The sequence below is a fragment of the Tympanuchus pallidicinctus genome, unplaced genomic scaffold (genome assembly GCF_026119805.1).
Source record: "Tympanuchus pallidicinctus isolate F22 unplaced genomic scaffold, pur_lepc_1.0 scaffold7, whole genome shotgun sequence".
In the NCBI taxonomy this organism is placed as follows: Eukaryota; Metazoa; Chordata; class Aves; order Galliformes; family Phasianidae; genus Tympanuchus; species Tympanuchus pallidicinctus.
Window position 1 is genome coordinate 9,293,618 of NW_026294791.1, and position 19,650 is coordinate 9,313,267.

A 19,650-nucleotide genomic window follows, 5' to 3' on the forward strand; every position below is an offset into this window, starting at 1 on the left:
TTGACAAGGGCTGTAAAAGAGTAATTAACATTTATCAGTGTGTTTTTTTACACACACCCCGCCCTCCTCCCTGCTCCCTGCCTCCTCCCACCGCCTGTCGCAGAGCAGCACTGGGTACTGGGGGGAATATAAAAGCGATCAATTAATTCTTAATAATCTCAGGGAAAGATTGTAGAGTCGCTGTATGAACTCAGGGAGTGTCAATAAAGGTGCCAAAGGTTGGCCCCCTCATCGGCGCTGCGGAGGAATGTGGGTGGCTGGGAGGGGACGGGGCAGTGGGGCTGTGGTGGAGCAGCCCTGCACACCTTTGCTTTTCTCTGATGGCCTCCAGAGCGATGCTGGGACACCTCATCCTGGTGGCTGTAGGGCAGGAGGAGAACCCAAATCCTCACTATCACCACCCCTGTGTAATCGCACAGACAGATCGTGCAATGGACATCAACCATACACAGTTTATACTGCCCTGCTTTCATAGAATCATAGATTCAGAGATTGGAAAAAGTCGCTAAGATCATCCAGTCCAACCCGAACCCATCCCCACCATTCCCACTCATAGAATCATAGAATCTTTAAGACCATCGAGTCTTACCATCCAACCACCAGCCCATCACCACCAATGCCCATTAAAATTCTGTGCCATGTCCCTTGAACGCCTTCAGGGACAGTGACCCCACCACCTCCCTGGGCAGCCTGCACCAATGCCTCACCACTCATCAAGAGTCTCCTGGAGGAGACAGCAAAGCTATCTGGGCTCGGCGATGGGGCAGAGGGGTCCCACGGACCTACAAACAAAAGCTCAGGATGATAAATCCTCAGAGGTTTGAGACTGTCCGGGCATCTGCTCTGGACAGAAACAAATTCTCCCTGTCGAACATAATGGCCCAGAAATAAGCACTGAGGCAGAGAAGGAGAGGGCTGGACCCAGAGGGTCTGGAATATCTCCCCCTAACCCCATGGCGAGCACGTGGGAGGGATGAGCACTGGGCATGCACACACAGGGCAGGCAGGAGCACTAGGATTTATGACCGGGTTATTCGAGGCAATGGGATGAGCACAGGAAAGAGAAGCAGAAAATAACAGGATGAACTTACATCATTTTCAACCTTCATTTCACATGTACCATCTTGTCCACAGGGAGCAGAGCAACCAGCACCCCCAGCACGAGACTCACTGAGTTATATTGGTGGCCCCAACAGGACCCATCGCTTCCCAGATCCTGGGATGCTGTCCCATGCCCTCCTGCCTGCTCTGGCTCAGCTGTGCTGCTGTCAGCCCGTCTAAACAGCGTGGCTGGGGTCAGCATCCTGGTGGCTCTGGGATTTGTCATGGGATCTGCAGAGCACAGCTCACAGCAGGCACCCCCAGGGGCAGAATGGGTGCACGGAGGGGGAGAGCATCCCAAAGGGGACACAGAGCTGTGATCACCAGCAACATCCATTGGATCAGCATCTTGGGACAGGAGCTGGGAGGTGACCAGACTGCTTCTCTTTGGGATAATGGGACCACAGAGGGGCACACAGAGGTGGCAGGAGTCCCTAGCATGCTGCTTGGGGTCTTAAGCCCACAGTCAGCGGTGCTAAAGATGATTGTAGGCTGTGGCTATAAGAAATCTATTGATCTCTTGGACTCTCTAATGACAGATTAACCATTTTAATAAAACGTCTGTTAATCATGCATTAACCCTTCTCAGCTACTCGTACATTCAACATCAAACTGAGGAGGACGGTGGGATTTCTCAGCACCATTTTTGGGGGAGAAGGGAGGAAAAGACTTACTTAGGTAAAAACGACAACAAGAAAAGAATGCAAACTTACAGAGGGGGAGAGTTAAAATCATACGATGAGTGGCAGTTGCAGACGCCTGGGGCCCTCTTTGGCTGTCGCTTCTATCTGGCAATCAATCGACAAGAAATGGGGATTATGAAATATTGTGCCTGTGAGTAAAGGAGGGGGTTCCTTCCCCAGTGTGTGACACCTCCGCTCCCACCGGGACACAGCATGGCTAATGTCACCCATCTGGTGTTGAATAGGCTTTAGGTCACCCATGCCCATCGTCCCCATACGTCTTTCTGACCAACTCCAAGCAAGGCCATGACATCATAGAATCATAGAATACCCCAAATTGGAAGGGATGCATCCTAGCAAAGGATCTCGATGCCTCTGATTTCTTATGGGAATGGGACTTGGCATATGGGAGCAAGACACTGGGATTGGGCATGGAGAGAAGGAGGCAAGGGAACAGCTGCACTGGTGCAGAATGGGACAGGGGGCTCTGCCATGTGTGCACAGCCTCCCCGGGGCCTCTTGTGTAAGCACCAGGGAGAGGACAGGCACTGCTTCCTCTTGCTGGAGCCGTTGCAGCCTCAGAAACCACCACGTCCTCCCTGCTTCCTGCAGGTGCCCATGAATCACACCTTGTCACTGTGTTGCCCAACCGCCCCTCCGCTGGCCAGGAAAGGGTTAAGCGGGCATTCATCACCCTGTTTGAGAGATGTTTCAAAGCCTCTTCCAAATATTATAAAAAATGCCTTTAATCATCTAATAGCACAAACTCAGCCCATGATGGATGGAGAGAAGTCGCCTCTCTCCTCCTGATCCTAACAGATGAGACTGAAGAGCTGCTGCTCCGGGGGGGAGGAAAGTTGGGGAGGGGGCTGGGGAGAGAGAAGGACATTTCTCAACCTCCCACCAGAGCAGTTATAAATATGAGGTCATACAGCAAGGGATGATAACGCATTAAGGGCTCTTGAGATATTAGTCTGTCAGCTTCGTTAGACACAGCCTATTTGGGGCTGACTGCATAATTAGAGGCTGGGGTACCCATAACTCATTGGTGTTTATATGGTGGAAGGGGCTACGCTCACCATCACCCTCAGCACTCTGAAAAGTCATCTTCAGCAGGCATCTAGCTCTGCTCCCTGCTGCAAAAAAGCACACAAACCCTGGACAAAATCCTGCTTCTGCCCTTCTGCAACCCCCACTCTCTTGCGGGTTGGAATGGGAAGACAGAGGTGACAGTCTGGCCCCGGGGAGCTCACGGGAGGTGCAAAGTCCCAGTCCTCCTGCCTGCCCCATGGGATGCTTTGCCCCTTGCAAAGGGCTGTGTCCACCATGCACCACCCCATGCTCGTCCTTCCCATGTCATTCCCAGGGAGTTGGTTTGGGCTGGGATGGGAATGGGCCGTGGAGGTGGCTGTGTACTGGATAAGGATGGGGAAACAGAAATGAGCCCAAGGAAAGGAGAAAGCCTGAGAATACCATGGGACAGCACTGTGAGCATCCCCAGCCCTGCATCCCCTGTAACCTTCACCAGGAACCACATTTAAGCAGCGACCTATGAGAGAGGGCAAAGACCCCACAGCCTGGGCAGAGGTGACACCTTTTTTGGGAGTGCAAGCACTGGTGAGACAGTATGGAGCTGATTGGTGTGAACAAGGAGCTGGGCTTTGCCGGGCTGCTCCACTTTCTCTTCTCAGTTCTGCCTCACTGGTGGTGAGCATCGACACCGCGGGGCACTCCCCAAACCCACCCGCTCCAAAATTGAACAAGTGAAACAAGGAAGGGGAACATTTCCCTTCTGCAACCGTGTGCAGTGAGGGCACTGCAGGAGCTGCTCCTGCTCTGGGGATGCCAGTAAGCAGAGCCCAGGGGCTGCCCTGCCATCCCCTCATCCTGCACACCCTGCAGCTGGGGAGGGGGCAAGGGGTCTGCAGAGGCGGGGGCAACCCCATGGCTTCCCAGGCTGAGGCAGGATAATGAATCCTGATGGGGGAAGTGACCTTTTCCAAATGCCACATGTCATTGGATTTTATATCACACCAGGACAATGCACCATGGGTATTAAAATCGTTTTTCCAATAGGAGTGCGTTGTGTGTATGTGCGTGTGTGTGTCAGGGAGAGATGTGAGAAAAATAAAATTAAGATGTGAAAATAAAGCTACCTCTAACTATGGCTTTTAGAGAAGACTTGGGTCCTGGCAGGGCAGCACTGGCAGAGCCAATCATGCCCTTTGCTCCTGAGGCCATGAGTGATTTTGTCAGGGAAATGTCCTGATCCCCATTTCTCAAGTTTTGCAGAGACATCCACTTCTGCAGCATCCCCTATGCACAGGAGCACACCTCCAAAGCTGCTCACGGAGCCATGCACAAATGTGAACAGAGTATGCCATGCCTCTTGATTCCCATTGGCGCTAGGCTGGGCTGTGCATGCAGGGGAAGCAAAACTTTGCTCAACTGCCAAAGCCAGACTAGGGGGTCTCACCCTTTAAGCCCCTGTGAGACAGCACAGGGAGGTACATGGAGCATCTTTATGCTGGTGCACACCGGTACGGGACACACTGAACACAAAGATGAAAGCACAGAGTGAGAAGGGAGTCACTGGGAGCCAAGCCTGCTTGAACTCCAGTCTGTTCCCTCGATCTGCAGGGCAATTGTCTGGCTGAAATAACAATGCTGAGACACACACACACACACACAAAAAGAAAAATAATAAAAAAGAAGACAAGCTGTGTTTGTTTATTCAGCTTCTTTCTCCCGTTCTGTCCTCGACAATGCCCTGACACTGTGTCCTGCTGCACCGGGGCTGCAGCCCCAATAGGCTAAATTTATCCCAGCTGGAGCTGTTTACAAGCCTTGTCCTGTTTACAGCGTGGCCCATCCTGCTCACTCTGAGCCCGACAGCCTGTGCTTCCCGTCCTTGGGCAGAGCCACTGGGGGCTATGGGGAGAAGTGGCACTCCCAGCTGCTGCTCGCCCACTTCAGTGCTTCAGTGATGGCACAACGGGACACCACATTTTCTTCCCCAGTATAGGGCTCAGGATGTCCCACGCCCGTTCCTGACACCAACGGCTCACCCAGGCTCTCAGGAGCTCAGTCTCTCCCCCAGTGACCAACCCATCAATCCGCTCTGCTCTCCCAGGCTGCCTCACCCCACAGTGCCTTCAGCAGGGCTCACTTGGCAACATCCAGGCGTCTCTTTGCTGCTCATAGAGCCCCAGCTAATGAATCCTAATGCATGAAAGCTTTCCATCAATTATTTGGCTTGCTGTTGACGTGGGTTGGGAGTCACACGAGCAGATTTGGGGTGAGCTCAGACTGAGATCATAGCATGATAGAGTATCCCAAGTTGGAAGGGACCCATAAGGACCATTGAGTCCAACTCACACGATACATGGCAGGAGCTTCCAGGGAGCAGAGGGTTTGTGCACCTCAGCCCTGCTCTGCGTCTGGATAAAGTCTGTGCATGGCTGTGGGTGGGGTGAATTTAACCCTGAAGTTTGTCCACAGGAAGTATTTCTCCTGAGAAACCTAACATGTCAGGCACTTCTCATTGTGAAAGAAGAGCTTGGGAATGTCTGCCAGACCCATTCTTGCTCCAAAACGCAAACAGGGCTTTTGGGGAACACCTCACCAACCTGAAAGCCTCCTCCATCTTTCACTCACATTCGTTCCAAGCTCAGGTGAGGTGATGTAAACACCCCTGTTCATTGCGCCGGAGTTGGACTAGATGACTTTTAAGGGTCCCTTCTGTCTCAAATGATTCTATGATTCTACAACATGGGAAGGGCCATGGAGCTGCACATCACACACGGGCCTGAGTGCGCTCCTCACGCGCGCTCCTCATCTCCGGAAGAAGATCCACTAGTCAGGAAGTCACGGCCCTGATTACTTTGTCTTCCACGTTTAAGAACATCCCTAACTGCTCCTTGGATAGCTCAATTAGTAAAGTGAATATATTATATAAAGTCTAAAAGATTAAACTATCATAGGCAGCCCATAATTTCATGAAGAAGTCAGGGGAGCATATCCCTCTTATTAACTCTATAACAAATGTGATGAAAATGTTCAAATAGAATGTTAATGCAATGTTACGTGTAATTTTCCCAGGCGATTTTCTGCTGAAATATTTCTTTATTAATAGTAATTGAGGGTATAAATTATGAATGAGGCGATTTTCTCCTTTCACTGGGAAAGACGTACTAATGGCAATAATTCTTTATAATAATTTTTTGGGGGGAGGACGGGGAGGGGGCTGGGGTGAGGGGTTTAAAGAAAAAAAACCTTTAAAGGGATTGCAAAATATATAGACTAGCAGTGCATGTTTTATGGCAGGGCGCTGTATTTTATATCCGTGCACCGGGCAACGCGCGGCCGCTGGCGAGAGCAGCTTCTGCACGTGGGGAATGGCTCAGCACAGGGATGTGATGGGAGCAGCAAGGCTGCAGGGGTGCAGCGCTGGGCACTTCAAATTGCAGCGGTGCTGTGAGTTTGGGGCACTTCTGGGACACGTTGGGGAGCAGGGACAGGCGGTGCTGAGTGGCACAGCTGCTCACCAGGGGAACAAAAAGTCCTTTTTTTTGTCTTCTTTCATTCCAAAAAGCCGGAATGAAAGAGGCGTTTTACAAGGGTTTTCAGAGCTTGCTCTCCTTGAGGGCTGTTTGGTTTGTGACAAGCCAAACGGCTTGGAATTTTTTCCATGCTGTTAAAAAAAGGATGCTGGTTGGAGGGCGTTCCTTCGCTGCCACGCTCTGCAAACATCTCTCTTTTTAAAGAAAGGGGAAGTAAAGATGACATCCTAAAATTTTCTGTTGCCCAATTATCTGGAAAAAGGCTATGAGTGGTTTGAAACTCTTCTACCCAAGAAATCCATATTTTTCCCTCCTTGGGTTCTTCCTCAAGGGACATCTCTCACACTGGCGTACTCACTGCCCTGCCCTGACTGTCCCCATCCCCTCTGCTGGGCTGGGAACTGAGGCAGAGCTGCTCATTCCCCAGCGAGGATGCTCTCCCTCCACCTATACCCTCCCACAGGCACTGCCCCAGGCCCTGCCAGAGGCATCGCCTGCATGGAGAGGCCGACAAAATCAACGCGATCTGTCACCGACCCTCCTCAAAATTAAGTTAATAATTTATGATGTTAAATGGGACAGTTAATAGCTGGGCCAGATGATTCCTCAGCTAATCTAGAGCGCGGGCTGAGCTGCAACGAGTCCTCTGAGAGTTCATTACACTCCCCAGCCCTCTGTGCTCGTGCTGTTGGCTCCACCGATGCCTACGGGAGGCTGTGGCTGGTGCCGCTGGCAACGCGCCGAATGCCTGGCCCTCATCAATTAAGAGAAATAAGGAAATCGACAGCAAAATTAATTTTCAAAGAGACAATGCCTGTGACACCTGCTCTGCCCTAAGGAAGCCATGGGGTTTGCTGAAGCCTTGGGGGGTAGTTGCATCTGAGAGAGGTCAGGATGCTCTGCTGGGGCAGTATGGGTGTCATAGGTGTTGTTCTAGGTCTGGGGGGTAGTGTGGGTCACTGGGAGAGGATGCTTATGCTGCTAAGTCAGCCCCAAGCAGACACCAGGCACATTTAGGAGGAAATGTGACGCTGCTTAGAACAACCCTTCCCCTTGCAGCTCACCAGCAGCAAGAGTTTGCAGCGGTATCAGCCTAAGGGAGGCCCATCCTTGCCCTTAGTGGGGGCAGTATTCAGACCCCATGGGCCAAGTGGGGCTGCCAAGCACAGGCAGCTGCATCCAGATGTGCCTTGATGGCTCACACAGATGTTGGCCCTGTGCAGCACCCCTTCTCCCTTCAACATTCCTGTTGTCGCCAAATTCAAACCATGCACCGTGTGGGGGGATTACCTGCAATTACAGCTTTCACACATTGGGTGCAGCTGGGGAGGTGGTGGTGGGGGCATGGCGTAAGGATATCCATATGGTGGGCTGCTGCAACCATTCCTCCATCTTCCATCTCCCATCTTCCCCCCAGAAGCTTTTCTCTGAAGCGCCCTCCACGACAAGGACACAGGTGGGGAGAGGGGTCCCCCAGCCCTTTTTCTTCCCAGAGCCCATGGGAGAAATGACAATTAAGGGGACAACAAATGAGGCTGCCAGGCCCTGGGGGGGCAGGGGGGACATGTGCGGTAACTTGAGGCTGAAGCGGAAATAGCTCCAGTCGACCTACTTAGAAAATCATCATTACTGCAGGATTTATGGCTGACATGAGCTTGTCTGATAGATGTAACTATTTAAAGGCAGCCAAGGCCCCCATTTATAACAACGAAAGGGAGGGGGGTGAGGGAGCTGGGGCAGGTTTGAAGATCAAAGAAGCACCTGGGAGAGGAATGGGGACCAGTGAGGATGAAGGGATAGCATCTCCAGCTCCAGGGCACATGGGGCTGTGCCCATGGGGGGTGCCCTGAGCACCTCAGCACTTCAGGGCAGGGTGGTCCCCAGCCCTGACACCCAGGTGAGAGGTTTGGAGACCACAACCAAGTGACAATGGGTTGGTAGTTGAACTAGATGTTCTTAGTTTTCTTTTCCAACCTTAATGATTCTATTCTATTCTATTCTATTCTATTCTATTCTATTCTATTCTATTCTATTCTATTCTATTCTATTCTATTCTATTCTATTCTATTCTAATGCCTGAAAAGTTCTGATTTTGCTTTTTTAGTGTAAAGGACAGCGAATAGCTCCTGGGAGTGTTGGCATGGCTGTTGATGCACCCTAGCCCCTCAGCAGTCCTTCTGCCTGTTCATTCTTATGGGTCCCTTCCAGTTTGGGATGTTCTATGATTCAGTGGTCCCACGATCCCACAGGGCTTTACAGAGAGGACAGTGCAGGCTCTTGGTGGCTTGACCCAACATCAAAGCCAGGACCAAGTCCTACTTGTCATTTCCTCAGGCCAGCCAGTCTCTTGGTGATCATTCCAACCACACAGAGATACCGAGAATGTGCCAAGAGTGGCACCTGAACACCCACCTTGGCCGAGACAGCCCATGGGTCTCAGTACCCATTGGGTGCTCAGCCATCACTGAGCAAGGTGTGATGCTGCCCGGAAAGAGGACTGGCTCCTGGAGGACCCCCTGCCCAGGCACAGCATGGAGTTGGTTACCAGCGTCCCCGTCCCGGGCTCTCCTCCCCAATCCGGCTGCTCCCTGTCCTTTGGGGATGGCAGCAGCTCCTCACCTGATTGAATTTCCAGGCCATCATTCGCTCTCCCTGCAGCTGCGAGGCACGATCGCCCTCCCAGCAACCCCACGCTCACCCCGCGGAAGGAGGGGCTAATTCAGTTAGCCCAGTGGCATTAGCTGCCGTGAAGAATAACCCGCCAACAAGGGCCTGCAAGCCTGACACAATATTAAAGACCCCACTGCCCTCACTTGGGGCAGATTAAGCTGGGCTCATTGCTTTAATGCTGCACTCCTCGGCCGGGCTCCCTTCAAGGCTCTGCACCTTAACTGTATTACCCCAGCACCAATGTGCTTGACCTGCCGATATCGCTCCCACTGATAATTCACCTCCCAGGAAACTTTGCCTTTTTGACCTCCTGCCAGAGCAGGCTCAAACCCCAGAGCGGGGCTGCCCCTGTGTCCCTGCTGCCCCCGCTCCAGCACCTGGGTACTAAGGCTGTCCCATAGCACACTGCAATGTGCAGCCATGCACAGAAGGATGCAGGCACAAATACTGTACAAATACCGGTACGGCACAGGGCCTGGGCTCCATCCTGTTCCTTTTCTCTCGTTGGCCACACTCAGAGCTCATACTATCATAGAATCATGCAACATCCTGAGCTGGAAGAGACCCCCAAGGATCATCCTGGCTCCACACAGGACCACCGAAAAATCAGACCATGTGACTGAGAGCATTGTCCAAACCCTTCCTGAATCCTGCAAGCTCATGCACACTGATAATGCTCATGGCCATGCATATTGGTGATGCTTGCTGCAATGCATGTTGGTGATGATGTCAACTATTTATGTCACAGTGGCTCTTCCTGCAGCTTTTGTGCAGTCTGGGAAGAGGCTGCCCAGCAAGGACCAGGCACTGCTCCCAACAAACAAGAACTCATTTTGAACACAGAGGAAACCCATCTTGCTTCCTTGTTTTTCAATTTCACCACACAAGGTGTGTTTCTTTTTCTCTTTGAAGAACCAAAACTAAAAAAAGGAACAAACCCAAACTTCTGCCCCGATCTCAGACAGCAAGCTGCAGATTTTTTTTCTTAATATCAAAAGCCTCAGTGAGGTTGTGCTCTCGGCACAGGAAGCAGAGCCCACACAAAAGGGCTGTCACGGAGCATCTGTGCAGCAGTGTGGTTTGGTGGCCGTGGAGACAGCAGGGTTCTATTCCAGGCAGTGCCACCAAGCCAGTGTGGGACCTGGGGAACTTCTCCCTGTTTTTTGTCCCCACTGTCTGATCATCATCCACTGCAAGACTGGAGCTGCCCTCCTGCTGCCCTGCCCATCCCTCTTCTGTGCTGTAGCCTGAGTATCCCATTTGCTTTTCCTGCCCCCGAAGGAGATGGGCATCCCCACTCAGCCAAGAGAACAACCAGAAGCCACTTGTCCTGTTGTAGGCACAGGGAGAATCTCCTGCACTAGTGGGCATGGGACACGCCAGGCCTTCTGCTGTGTCACCCCTTAACATGACCCTTGCCGTTAGGGGGAGATTTAAGGTGCTCTTATATCTCCCTGCTGTAAATGGCCTCATAAAAGTGACAAAAAGACGTTCATATGGATGCTTGTTAAAATTTTATTACTAATCACCTACAAAGTCAGCTGCTGTATTTAACCAAGGTTGGGAGGAGGAGGTCAGAGGGGGCCCTGCCTGCGTGGGATGAAGAAATCCAGACCAGAAAGCATCAGCAGAATGAGGTGCTGATGGCCTGGATGCAGCCCATGGGCACAGGGAAGGCACAGGGAGCTGGATGCAGCCCATGGATGTCTCCCTGCAGCAGACTCAGCCTAAGAGTTCATGATGGAGCTCTGATCAGATGTTAACAAAGAGACCTTTTGTTCTGGGGTAATGAAACCCAGGGTGACTTCTCTCTGCCTGGTGCTGGGGGAGGTAGGAAAGTATTACACTAACATAGTGAGAAAGGGAATAGGGAAAAGTCTCCTAGTAAAAATAAGCAGCTTCAAGTGTCTCCTCAATTAGATAATGGCATGCAGGTGATGATAGGTGTCAGGACCGTGAAGGACAGACTCTAGCTCTAAGACCTCTGCTGCCACTGCAGCCAGGAGCAGGGCAGGGAGACAGGCTCCTCCCTAGGGATGTTCCTCTGTGAGGATGCTCGTAGAAACCTCCTCCCCACCTGCTCCTTCTTCCAGCTTTATGCCACCCCCAAATGGTTTGGGCAGCTCCAGCATCCCCTCCTGCCTCTTGCTGCATCTCCTATACCACCTGTCCTTTTGGCTCCCTGTCGCCACTTCCCCTAAATCCCACTGCTGGCACGCTCCAGGAACTGCCGTCTGTCCGTCTATCAGTCCTCACATCCATCTACAGAAGCTCAGTATAAATCTCCTGGAGGCCTCCTTGCTCCCTATATATCTGTCTAATTAATGTTAGTATAAGTAAAGCACAGCCTTTTCCCCTTAATAAGCAGAGTGCTGACTTTATTACAGGGTGGTTTTTTTCCTTCTCTCTTCTGGCTTCAGTGCTCTAAATCACATCCAGGAAAGCGCTTACCAAGGGAAATGCCACATCCTGGCCCTGCTGCACCCCAGGCCCCAGGGGTGGGCAGTGGGTGGGGGGGGAGCTCAGTGGATGGGATGGGATGGATGGCTTCAGAGTGGTGTCAGAGCACTGAGCTGCCAGGTTAGCTGGGGTCAGGGGAGAAGTCAGAGGCCATCAATGTGTTGTCTGGCCGAAAGAGGGGCCCAAGCAAAACAAGGTGTTAAATGTCCTCTAATTAGAAGTGTCAAAACAGGACTGTAAGGGCTTGGGGCGAGGGGGGTGGGGGCTGGAAATATGATAAGAGGGGCTGAGATAGAGATGCAAGATCCTTGGGCTCGGGACCACACTACAGGCAAGTGGCACTATAGTCCTGCTTGAGCTTCAGCTGGCATATTTATGTGGAATGTGAAGGTGAGGACATATTTCTGGGCCAAAGTGCATCTCTCTCAAGAACTTGGAGGAGCAGAAAGATAGAATCATAGAAATATAGAATCATTAAGGTTGAAAAAGACCGCTTACATCAGCCAGTCCAACCCCAACCCACCCACCATGCCCACTGACCACATCCTGCTCGGTGCCACATTCCCAGGGTTCTGGAACACCTCCAGAACAGTGATCCCACCACCTCCCTGGGCAGCCTCTGCCACTACCCCCATCACCATGGGGTGGAGACCTTGCAGGCAAAGAAACATCTAGCCTGCAAGAAGCCGAGTGTGGGAAGTGGTTCCTCCTGCTGTGCCAAGCCACAAGCATGTCAACCACCACTTCAGCACCCCGTTCAATGTCCTGCCCCAAAAGGGTTAATGCTCCCTGCACCCTGGGTGCTGGGGTGAAAGGGTTACCCATGTTGTGCTCAGATCTCTTGGCTGTAATGTGATTTCTCGCATATGTATTTATGCAGTTTTGCCAACACCCCCGCCACCCCCACACGGTGGCTTATTGATCACACTAATGGAAGGGATCCGGTTGCACGTGCTCCACCATGCTCCCACACAGCCTCTCCTGCTCTGCCCAGCCAATCAGTGCTGCGGTGCCCCCGAAAATTTCCCATAATCTCATTTGCAGATGTGTTATCACTTAATAAAGTCCACACTTGCCCTTCCTCTTCCCCCCACGTGGCTCCAAAACACATTTGCACTCTGGCTCTCAGGCCAGCTCTTGTCATGCCCTTGCATCCTGCTGGCCTCTTAGTAAGGACCACAGAGGGATAAATGCCCTAAGTGGGAAAGAAAGGGATGGAGAAATCATCCACCCTCTCCTGAGGTCAAGGGCTGGGGTTGGTGTGTGAGGGATCCCAGCTCCCTTTCATGGTATGTGGGATGGCAGTGACAAATGGGAAGGAAAAAAGTTCATCCACATCTGAAAACAGCAAGGCTACTTGCAGTGCAAATGGGTATCTCTTCTGTAATCAGCCCATGACATGGTGACTAAAGGAAAGTCCTGGCATCAGAGACAAAGTGCCAGCAGGATTTATATGGGACACTGTCCAGCACTGCATCTTTTCCAGGGGATACAAAGTTGTTTCTCCAAGAATCATAGGATCATAGAATCATTAAGCTTGAAAAGACATCTAACATCACCAAATCCAACCCCAACCCACCCCACTATGCCCACTGACCATGACCCTCAATGCCACATTTCCGTGCTTCTTGAACACCTCTGGGGATGTTGCAGAAGAGCAAGGTCCAAGGATGCTTCTGACTGCACAGCCATCAGCTTGGGGACCCAGGGACCCAGGACTGGGCGTGTGCCATCAGCAAGCTGCTGCTGAGCTCTGCCGATCGATGGCCAACCTCCATGCCCTGTGCGTGTGGGGCTGCTCCCCCGGGCCCGAAACCCGACTCTGAGATTCAATAATTCAAGGGGAGAGCTATCAATGGCTTCTCAGCTCTTCAGAGAGGAGAGCAAATTGAAAGGCTTGTCAGGAGTCAAAACAGAGCAGGGCAAAGCTGGGCTGAATGTCAGAGAGATTAAACAGGCAGAAAGCCACAGGGATGGGGACAGGGACGGGAGGCAGTCACTGCTTTTCACAGGTCACTTCGCAGCTGTAGCAGGAGCTGGATTATGGAGCACTTTCGCAGCACAGTGAGTGATGTGTGCTCCACCAAACTCTCCAGCAGAGAGGATTTTGATGATTCTGGTGGCTTTGGTAAAGAGAAGGAGCCTGGTGGCATGAGGCTGCCCCCAGCTCAGGCACAAAGTTCCCAGGAGCTCCTGTCACCAGGCATTAGGGTGGGGACAGCTGCTGGCACCATGTCCCATAGTGGCCTCCAGTACCAAGTAACTCCTCAGGCCCCAGGCAGGACGCTGCACCAACAGTAGATGATAAATAATGGTGATATTTCAATAGACACAGGTATGATAATGAAGAGCTATCCTTCTTTTGCAAAGATCACTTGTAGAATTAAATATTTATAAATGATATTTAGACTCCCAGCCCTGTAAAATGCCTTTTTTTACACTGATAATATATGTTGACTTGTTGGAGAACCAAACCAGTTTGGTATGATTAAATACAGAGCCAGGTGACATGATTCATGCTCCTTCTCCACCACTCACAGCCCGTAGCACCTGCAAGACTCTCTCAATACATTTCTACAGACATTCCCTTAAAAAAAAAAGAACAACCAACTATCCCAGCTGCAAAATTCTCTGAAATCCTCCCAACACCCCAAATATCTCTAACAACTATTCAATGTCTGGCTTGTAAGACATCATATTTTGCACCGCACCAAGTAGCCTTTATAATGGACAGTTTACTTTGTGCTTTACACACAGTGTATGTCCAGCTCTGGTGCCTGACCTGCTGCCCTTGTTGGGAGAATGAGGGCCTGAAGTAGAAGAGATATTAGGAAAAAAATCTTCTCAAAAACAGTGGTAATGCAGTGGCACTGCTGCCCAGGGAGGTAGTGGGGTCATCGTCCCTAGAGGTGCTCTAGGAATGTGGAGATGTGGCACTGAGGGACGTGGACAGTGGGCACGGTGGGGTGGAATGGGTGATCTTAGAAGTCTTTTCCCACCTCAGTGATTCCATGATTCTATGATTCTATGAAGGTGGCAGCCTCTCACAGTGGTTTGATAGCACCATCATGCACCCTTGGCAACTGGTTTCCAGACACTGTCCCAGACCTGCACATGCATTCATTTCACATCTTGAAAATACCTCCCACAACCACAGGGTCAAAGAAGAAGAAGCAGGAGAAAGAGGAGGACCTTGTGAAGTTGGTGAGATGTGCTCAGGGACACCTGCCCCAAAGACAATGTCCCCACAGACACCTGCACTGTGCAGACCTCAGTGATTAACGCGGATCCTTTATTTTGCAGTTTCACAAGTAGTGGGAAGAGAGAAGTGCCCTTCTTGCAGCAAGCATTTGGACAACTAGCTCCAGGTTTCAGGAGGAGCAGCACAGGATGCACTGCAGCGCTAGAGATGGGATACTCCAACACCCTGCCCTAGGAGCAGGCCTGACGTAGAGTCCTGGGAGCCTTCTCCATTGCTAGAAGTGAGGCTGGCTCTGCTCCCTCAGCCTTGTTAAACAGCACAGGCAGCACGACTGGAAGAAGTTTCCATTAATTTGCAGGTGCTGGGGGGAAGGGAGAAGGAGAGGCCAGGTGCTTTCTGCCCGCTGCCCCCAGCGAGCTCCCCCCAGCCAGCCCCCATTGTTCCGCAGCTGTCCTGCCGAAGGGGAGAACAGGCTCAGGAACAGGCTGAATGACAGCAGACACCTTATAAAATGCCTCGCAGAGCACGCCTGGCGCCTGGCCGCAAGCCGCGCAGATGCCCGCAGCCCAGCCCCGTGCAGGTAGCCAAGGGGGGGGACATCAAAGGCACTGCTTTTGTGAGGCTCGGGACGCGGGAGGGCGTGAATTATAGACTTTGATGTCTGAGCAGCGGCCGAGGCATCGGCGTGAAGATCGTTTATAAATCGCTATTTATGGTCTCCACTAAGTGCCAGGCAGGCCCTTAAAGCGAAGGATCAGGTTTAACTGAGGGCTGCTGCAGAGCTGCTGCTGGGAGCTGCAGAGGGCTGCGTGCAAGCGGGGCGTTTTTCAGCCCTTCTCCATCCCAAAAGTATGAGATTGACTCTGGGGGATCTTCCCAGTGAACTTCCCCTTGCCCTCCAGGTCAACTGTTTTGGGGAGCTTCAGCATGGGGGGCACGACATCTCCATGCTGGAGGTTAAATCATCCGTGAGGCTGCCAACCATCTGGATTTGAATCTGTTGGTCTGTTCCCATAGGATTCAGCCTGAATGGGACCCAACCCAAGAAACACCTGCTTCGGGCTTCTTCTTTATCCGACCTGATAGCAACCACCTTGGGTGGCATTTCTCCCTTTCATCTCTTCCCTGAAGGGAGGCCATCAAACTGTGATTTGATCAACAAATCACCAATTGGTTCTCAAGCCACCAGCAGTGCAGCTCCACAATGCTTAAGGTTTCTGACCCTCACACCTACTGCTGTTAAAGCTGTGCAACAGGCTGCTGCCTCTTCCCTGTATCTCCAGTTTAAAGCTCACGTCCAGCAGCTGCATCAAACTTTCCAAACACAGCAGCTATGTTCTGGAGGTCCCTTGTGAGATGGGCCATGCTGGATTTTCTGGTAAGTTACAAACCCCAGATCCTGGTCTGGCACCTCAAATCAGTGCACATTTATGCACACCATGAAATACAGATTAGACATACAGACTTCCCCACTGCTCTCTTTTCTCCCTGCAGCACTGGGTAGCAGTGGCACTCAGTTCTGCCCTTGCATACACCAATCCACGATAAGTGTGTACTTCTTGCCCCCAGCCATTCCTCAGGACATGGAACTTTCATTCCAGCCCAAAATCACCCCCACTCAGACAAAGTCATTTTTATGTCCAGAAATATTTATATACTTTGCACAACCGTTGTTTGCAGAATCTCTCTTGGTGGCTTCCATACTTCGCGGCAACTCCTGTTTGAAGTCGGACCAGATGGGAGCCTGGACCAAGGATAAATAAACCAATCAAATCTGAGAAAACAAGCCCCCGAGCCTCCTGCCTCCATCCTGGGCTGTGTGCAAGTCCAGCAAGTTTAGGGGGGCAGGCTGGGCTCTGATGCTCGGACTGCTCCTTCTGTCCACCCTTGAAGTCCCTTCCTACGGGCAGAGTTTGGTATGTGCTGTTTGCAGGGGGCTTGTTTTTCTAACATGGTGAACACATGCTCTCTCCCGAGAACCATTTATTTTACATCAGAGATCCTGGGGCTCTTGACCCAGCGTTTTGCAAGATGGTTTTGTACTCTTCCCCCATGAGGAAGGAAGACACATTCCTCCAGCTACTGCTGCAAGGTCCCAGACACGTCCTCCGCAGACCACACTCTCCCTCACTTCCCTTCTAGGACAGAGGTTATGTGTGATGCACTGAGGTCAGAGGATGCTCTGAGGGGCTCCTTCAAAATGTTGCAAGAAAAAAAATCCCATTTCTTTTGCTGATGTCAGTCCTCTGCTTGTGGGGTCAATTGGATGGATAGATCAGATGAGCAAGGAAATGTGGAGCATGGTTACATGGCAACCAGAAGGGCATATTATAGGATAATCCACTCTTTTGGCTGTGCCCCAGTGTTGCAAGCCTCAAACAAAAGCACAAAAAACTTCTGAGGATATCCATCTTCTGAACCATTTGCAGCATTTCCAACAGCCCAACATCAGACCACCTCCAGCCCCACCAGCACACATGGCATCAGACCATCAGCAGACTATCACCTACAATGGGCTGCTCTGCCTATTGAGACTCTTGGGACATCACTCTGCTTGTAGAGCTAAGTGCACATCCCGGCCCCTAGCTGCAGGCAGTGGTGCAGGACAGGTAGTCTTCCTCTTCTCAAGGCCCAGGGGTCCCCCTAGAGCCCCTCTGACCACAGCGTCCATCCCACATGGGCTCCAGAACCCACCTTCCACTCCTCACAGGGAAACAGGGCAATCATCTCTGCGTAACCCAATCCGTTAACACGCAGCTCCTCTGATGTGGGCAGCTTATGCTTTACAGCATTAGAGGAGCAACATTTCATGGAAAATTCAATAAATACCCCTGTACAGCCAGACATCTGTAAACAAAGGCTTCCAAATTCAATCAGGCTGTGGGCTCAGAGCAGCATTTATAGGCTACAGCATGGAATATTATATAGGAAAGCAAAACGTAGGGGGAGGGAGCAGATTCCTGGAAAATGAAAGATCTTGTAGCACTCCCTTGCCCCAGCGAAGAACAACTACATCTGTGCCAACCATTATGCCCAGGGCAGTGGCCATGGCCTCACCTGCCAGAGTTCAAAAAGTGTTTGGAAAACACTCTCAGTCATAGGGTTTGGGTTTGAGTACTGCTGTGGGGCCAGGAGTTGGACCTAATGATCCCTGGGGATTCCTTCCAACTTGAGGTATTAGGGTTAGCTATGATGTGTGTGATGCTATGTCGCTGTGAGCTCTGTGTCACCGGGACCATGTCTGCATGACCGCCTCGCACCCTCTGGCAGCACCTACGGAGGCTATCAGCTGTATTTAGGGCAGTCCACATCAAGCATTTGTCTCCTCCTTCCCCTCGAGTGTACTTTTCCTTACAGCTCAATCAGCCTTTACGAACACACTGCCACACACAGAGGCCAGTATATATAATAAATAGTGCCTAGCTCCGAGGGCAGCAGTGGTAAACTATTGCCCAGGGGATAGGAAGGTTAGTGGGACTGTGATCTAAAACCTGAGGCTGGAAGCTCTGTGCTCCCTGGGGAGAGATTTCCACCGCTGCCGCGAGGAAAACAATCACCGCTTTGGTTATTACACTTCATTTATTGGCTTGTTCAAAGATCGCAGCCAGGTAGGCCCAGAGTCCAGGGGTGCTCAGAGCAAGGATCTCCAGCCCTTTCTCCATGAAGCCCTTGGTGATCCTGGGGCTGCCTCAGTGAGATGCCTTCTGCCAACACTGCGGTGAGCTGGTGGCGATGGGTTGATGGTTGGACTGGATGATCTTAGTGGTCTTTTCCAACCTTACTGATTTTATGATTCTGTGACTAACAGGAGCAAAGATGACCCTGAAGAACAAGGAGGGATGCATGGGCAAGGCCTCTCACTGATGGCTGCACCATTGGATGTCAACTCTATTGGAAACCATACACATGCTGGGAGGGGATGCATATCTATCCAGCAGATACGTGCTGGAAGTGTGTTCATTTCCCTGGGAGCATCTTCCCCATTATCTGAGGTAACCACAGGATGGGAGCTACTCATCCTCAACTACGCCTCAGAGGACAAAGAACAGGTTGCAAAAATTCAGCAGAGTGTGGATGTTCATGGAATGGCTGTAGGACACGCATCATCAAATACAATGGGCCTTCAAAGCCCTGGGAAAATAACAGTACATCTCCATGATGAAGAGGTCCCTGGGAGAGGCTGGGGGCGCTGCTTTGCTCCCAGTGCAAACCAAAGCGATTCCCTTGAACCAGGGGGAAGAGAGCTGGGGATTCAGGAAATGTGGGGCACTTCCCCAGCCCCCCCTGAGGCAGCAGCCCGGGAAATGCTCTTATGAAGTCCTATTAATTAGTTGACACTTGGGCTGTGCAAACAGGCTGCTCCCTCGTCGCGCCCCCCAGGAGGCAGCACAGGAGCAGGCCAGCCTGGGGGCCAATGCTTGGGTGCATTCTTCCAGTTAATATTTCAGGCCGCAGTTGCCAAGGGATCGGGGCTGGTGTTTCCCCCTTTCCTCCCCCTCCTGCCTCCCACAGCACCAATGGGGAGAGGATGGCCAGGTTATTGCCTCCTCCTCCCTTTGCAAGCAGATGCATGGGAGCTGGAGGAGGAGATTGATGGGGTTTGTAGAGTCTCCCTCCTGACCACCCACCATGGCACCAGCTCCTTTGGGCCTCTCTATATCTATATCTATATCTTTGGGCCTTCCTCTGATACCAAGAGCAGAGATGGGATGGAAGAGAGTGAGTGGCTTCTCCATGGCCACATTCATTGGAGCTCAGTGCAACCTTAGCCCCAGTGAGAGTGAGTCCTTGAACCACACCCAGCAAACTTCTGCCCTCCTCAAGCCTTCAGCAAGTCATGGCCCCACAGAGACACCCCAGAAGGGGCTGCAGAGCAGCTCTGGTTTGCACACTGCTTGCACAAGGGGTTCCTCCAGAGCTGCCATTATCCCTCCTGGGAACACCAACTGGTGGTAGATGCTCTGGGAGCTCC

The 19,650-nt window shown here is 51.7% G+C and overlaps 1 protein-coding gene across 6 annotated transcripts in view; it reads right to left on the reverse strand.

Annotated features, from left to right (window-relative positions):
* RNF220 (ring finger protein 220) overlaps positions 1-19,650 on the reverse strand; it is a 164,087-nt gene that overhangs the window by 98,218 nt on the left and 46,219 nt on the right. For 3 of the 6 annotated variants that reach the window (XM_052666123.1, XM_052666122.1, XM_052666127.1), the window contains one exon: positions 1,815-1,889. The exons of the other annotated variants lie outside the window; for them this stretch is intronic. In XM_052666123.1, the coding sequence (XP_052522083.1) occupies positions 1,815-1,889 (75 nt within the window). The remainder of the gene's footprint in view (positions 1-1,814; positions 1,890-19,650) is intronic. 6 annotated transcript variants of the gene reach the window in all.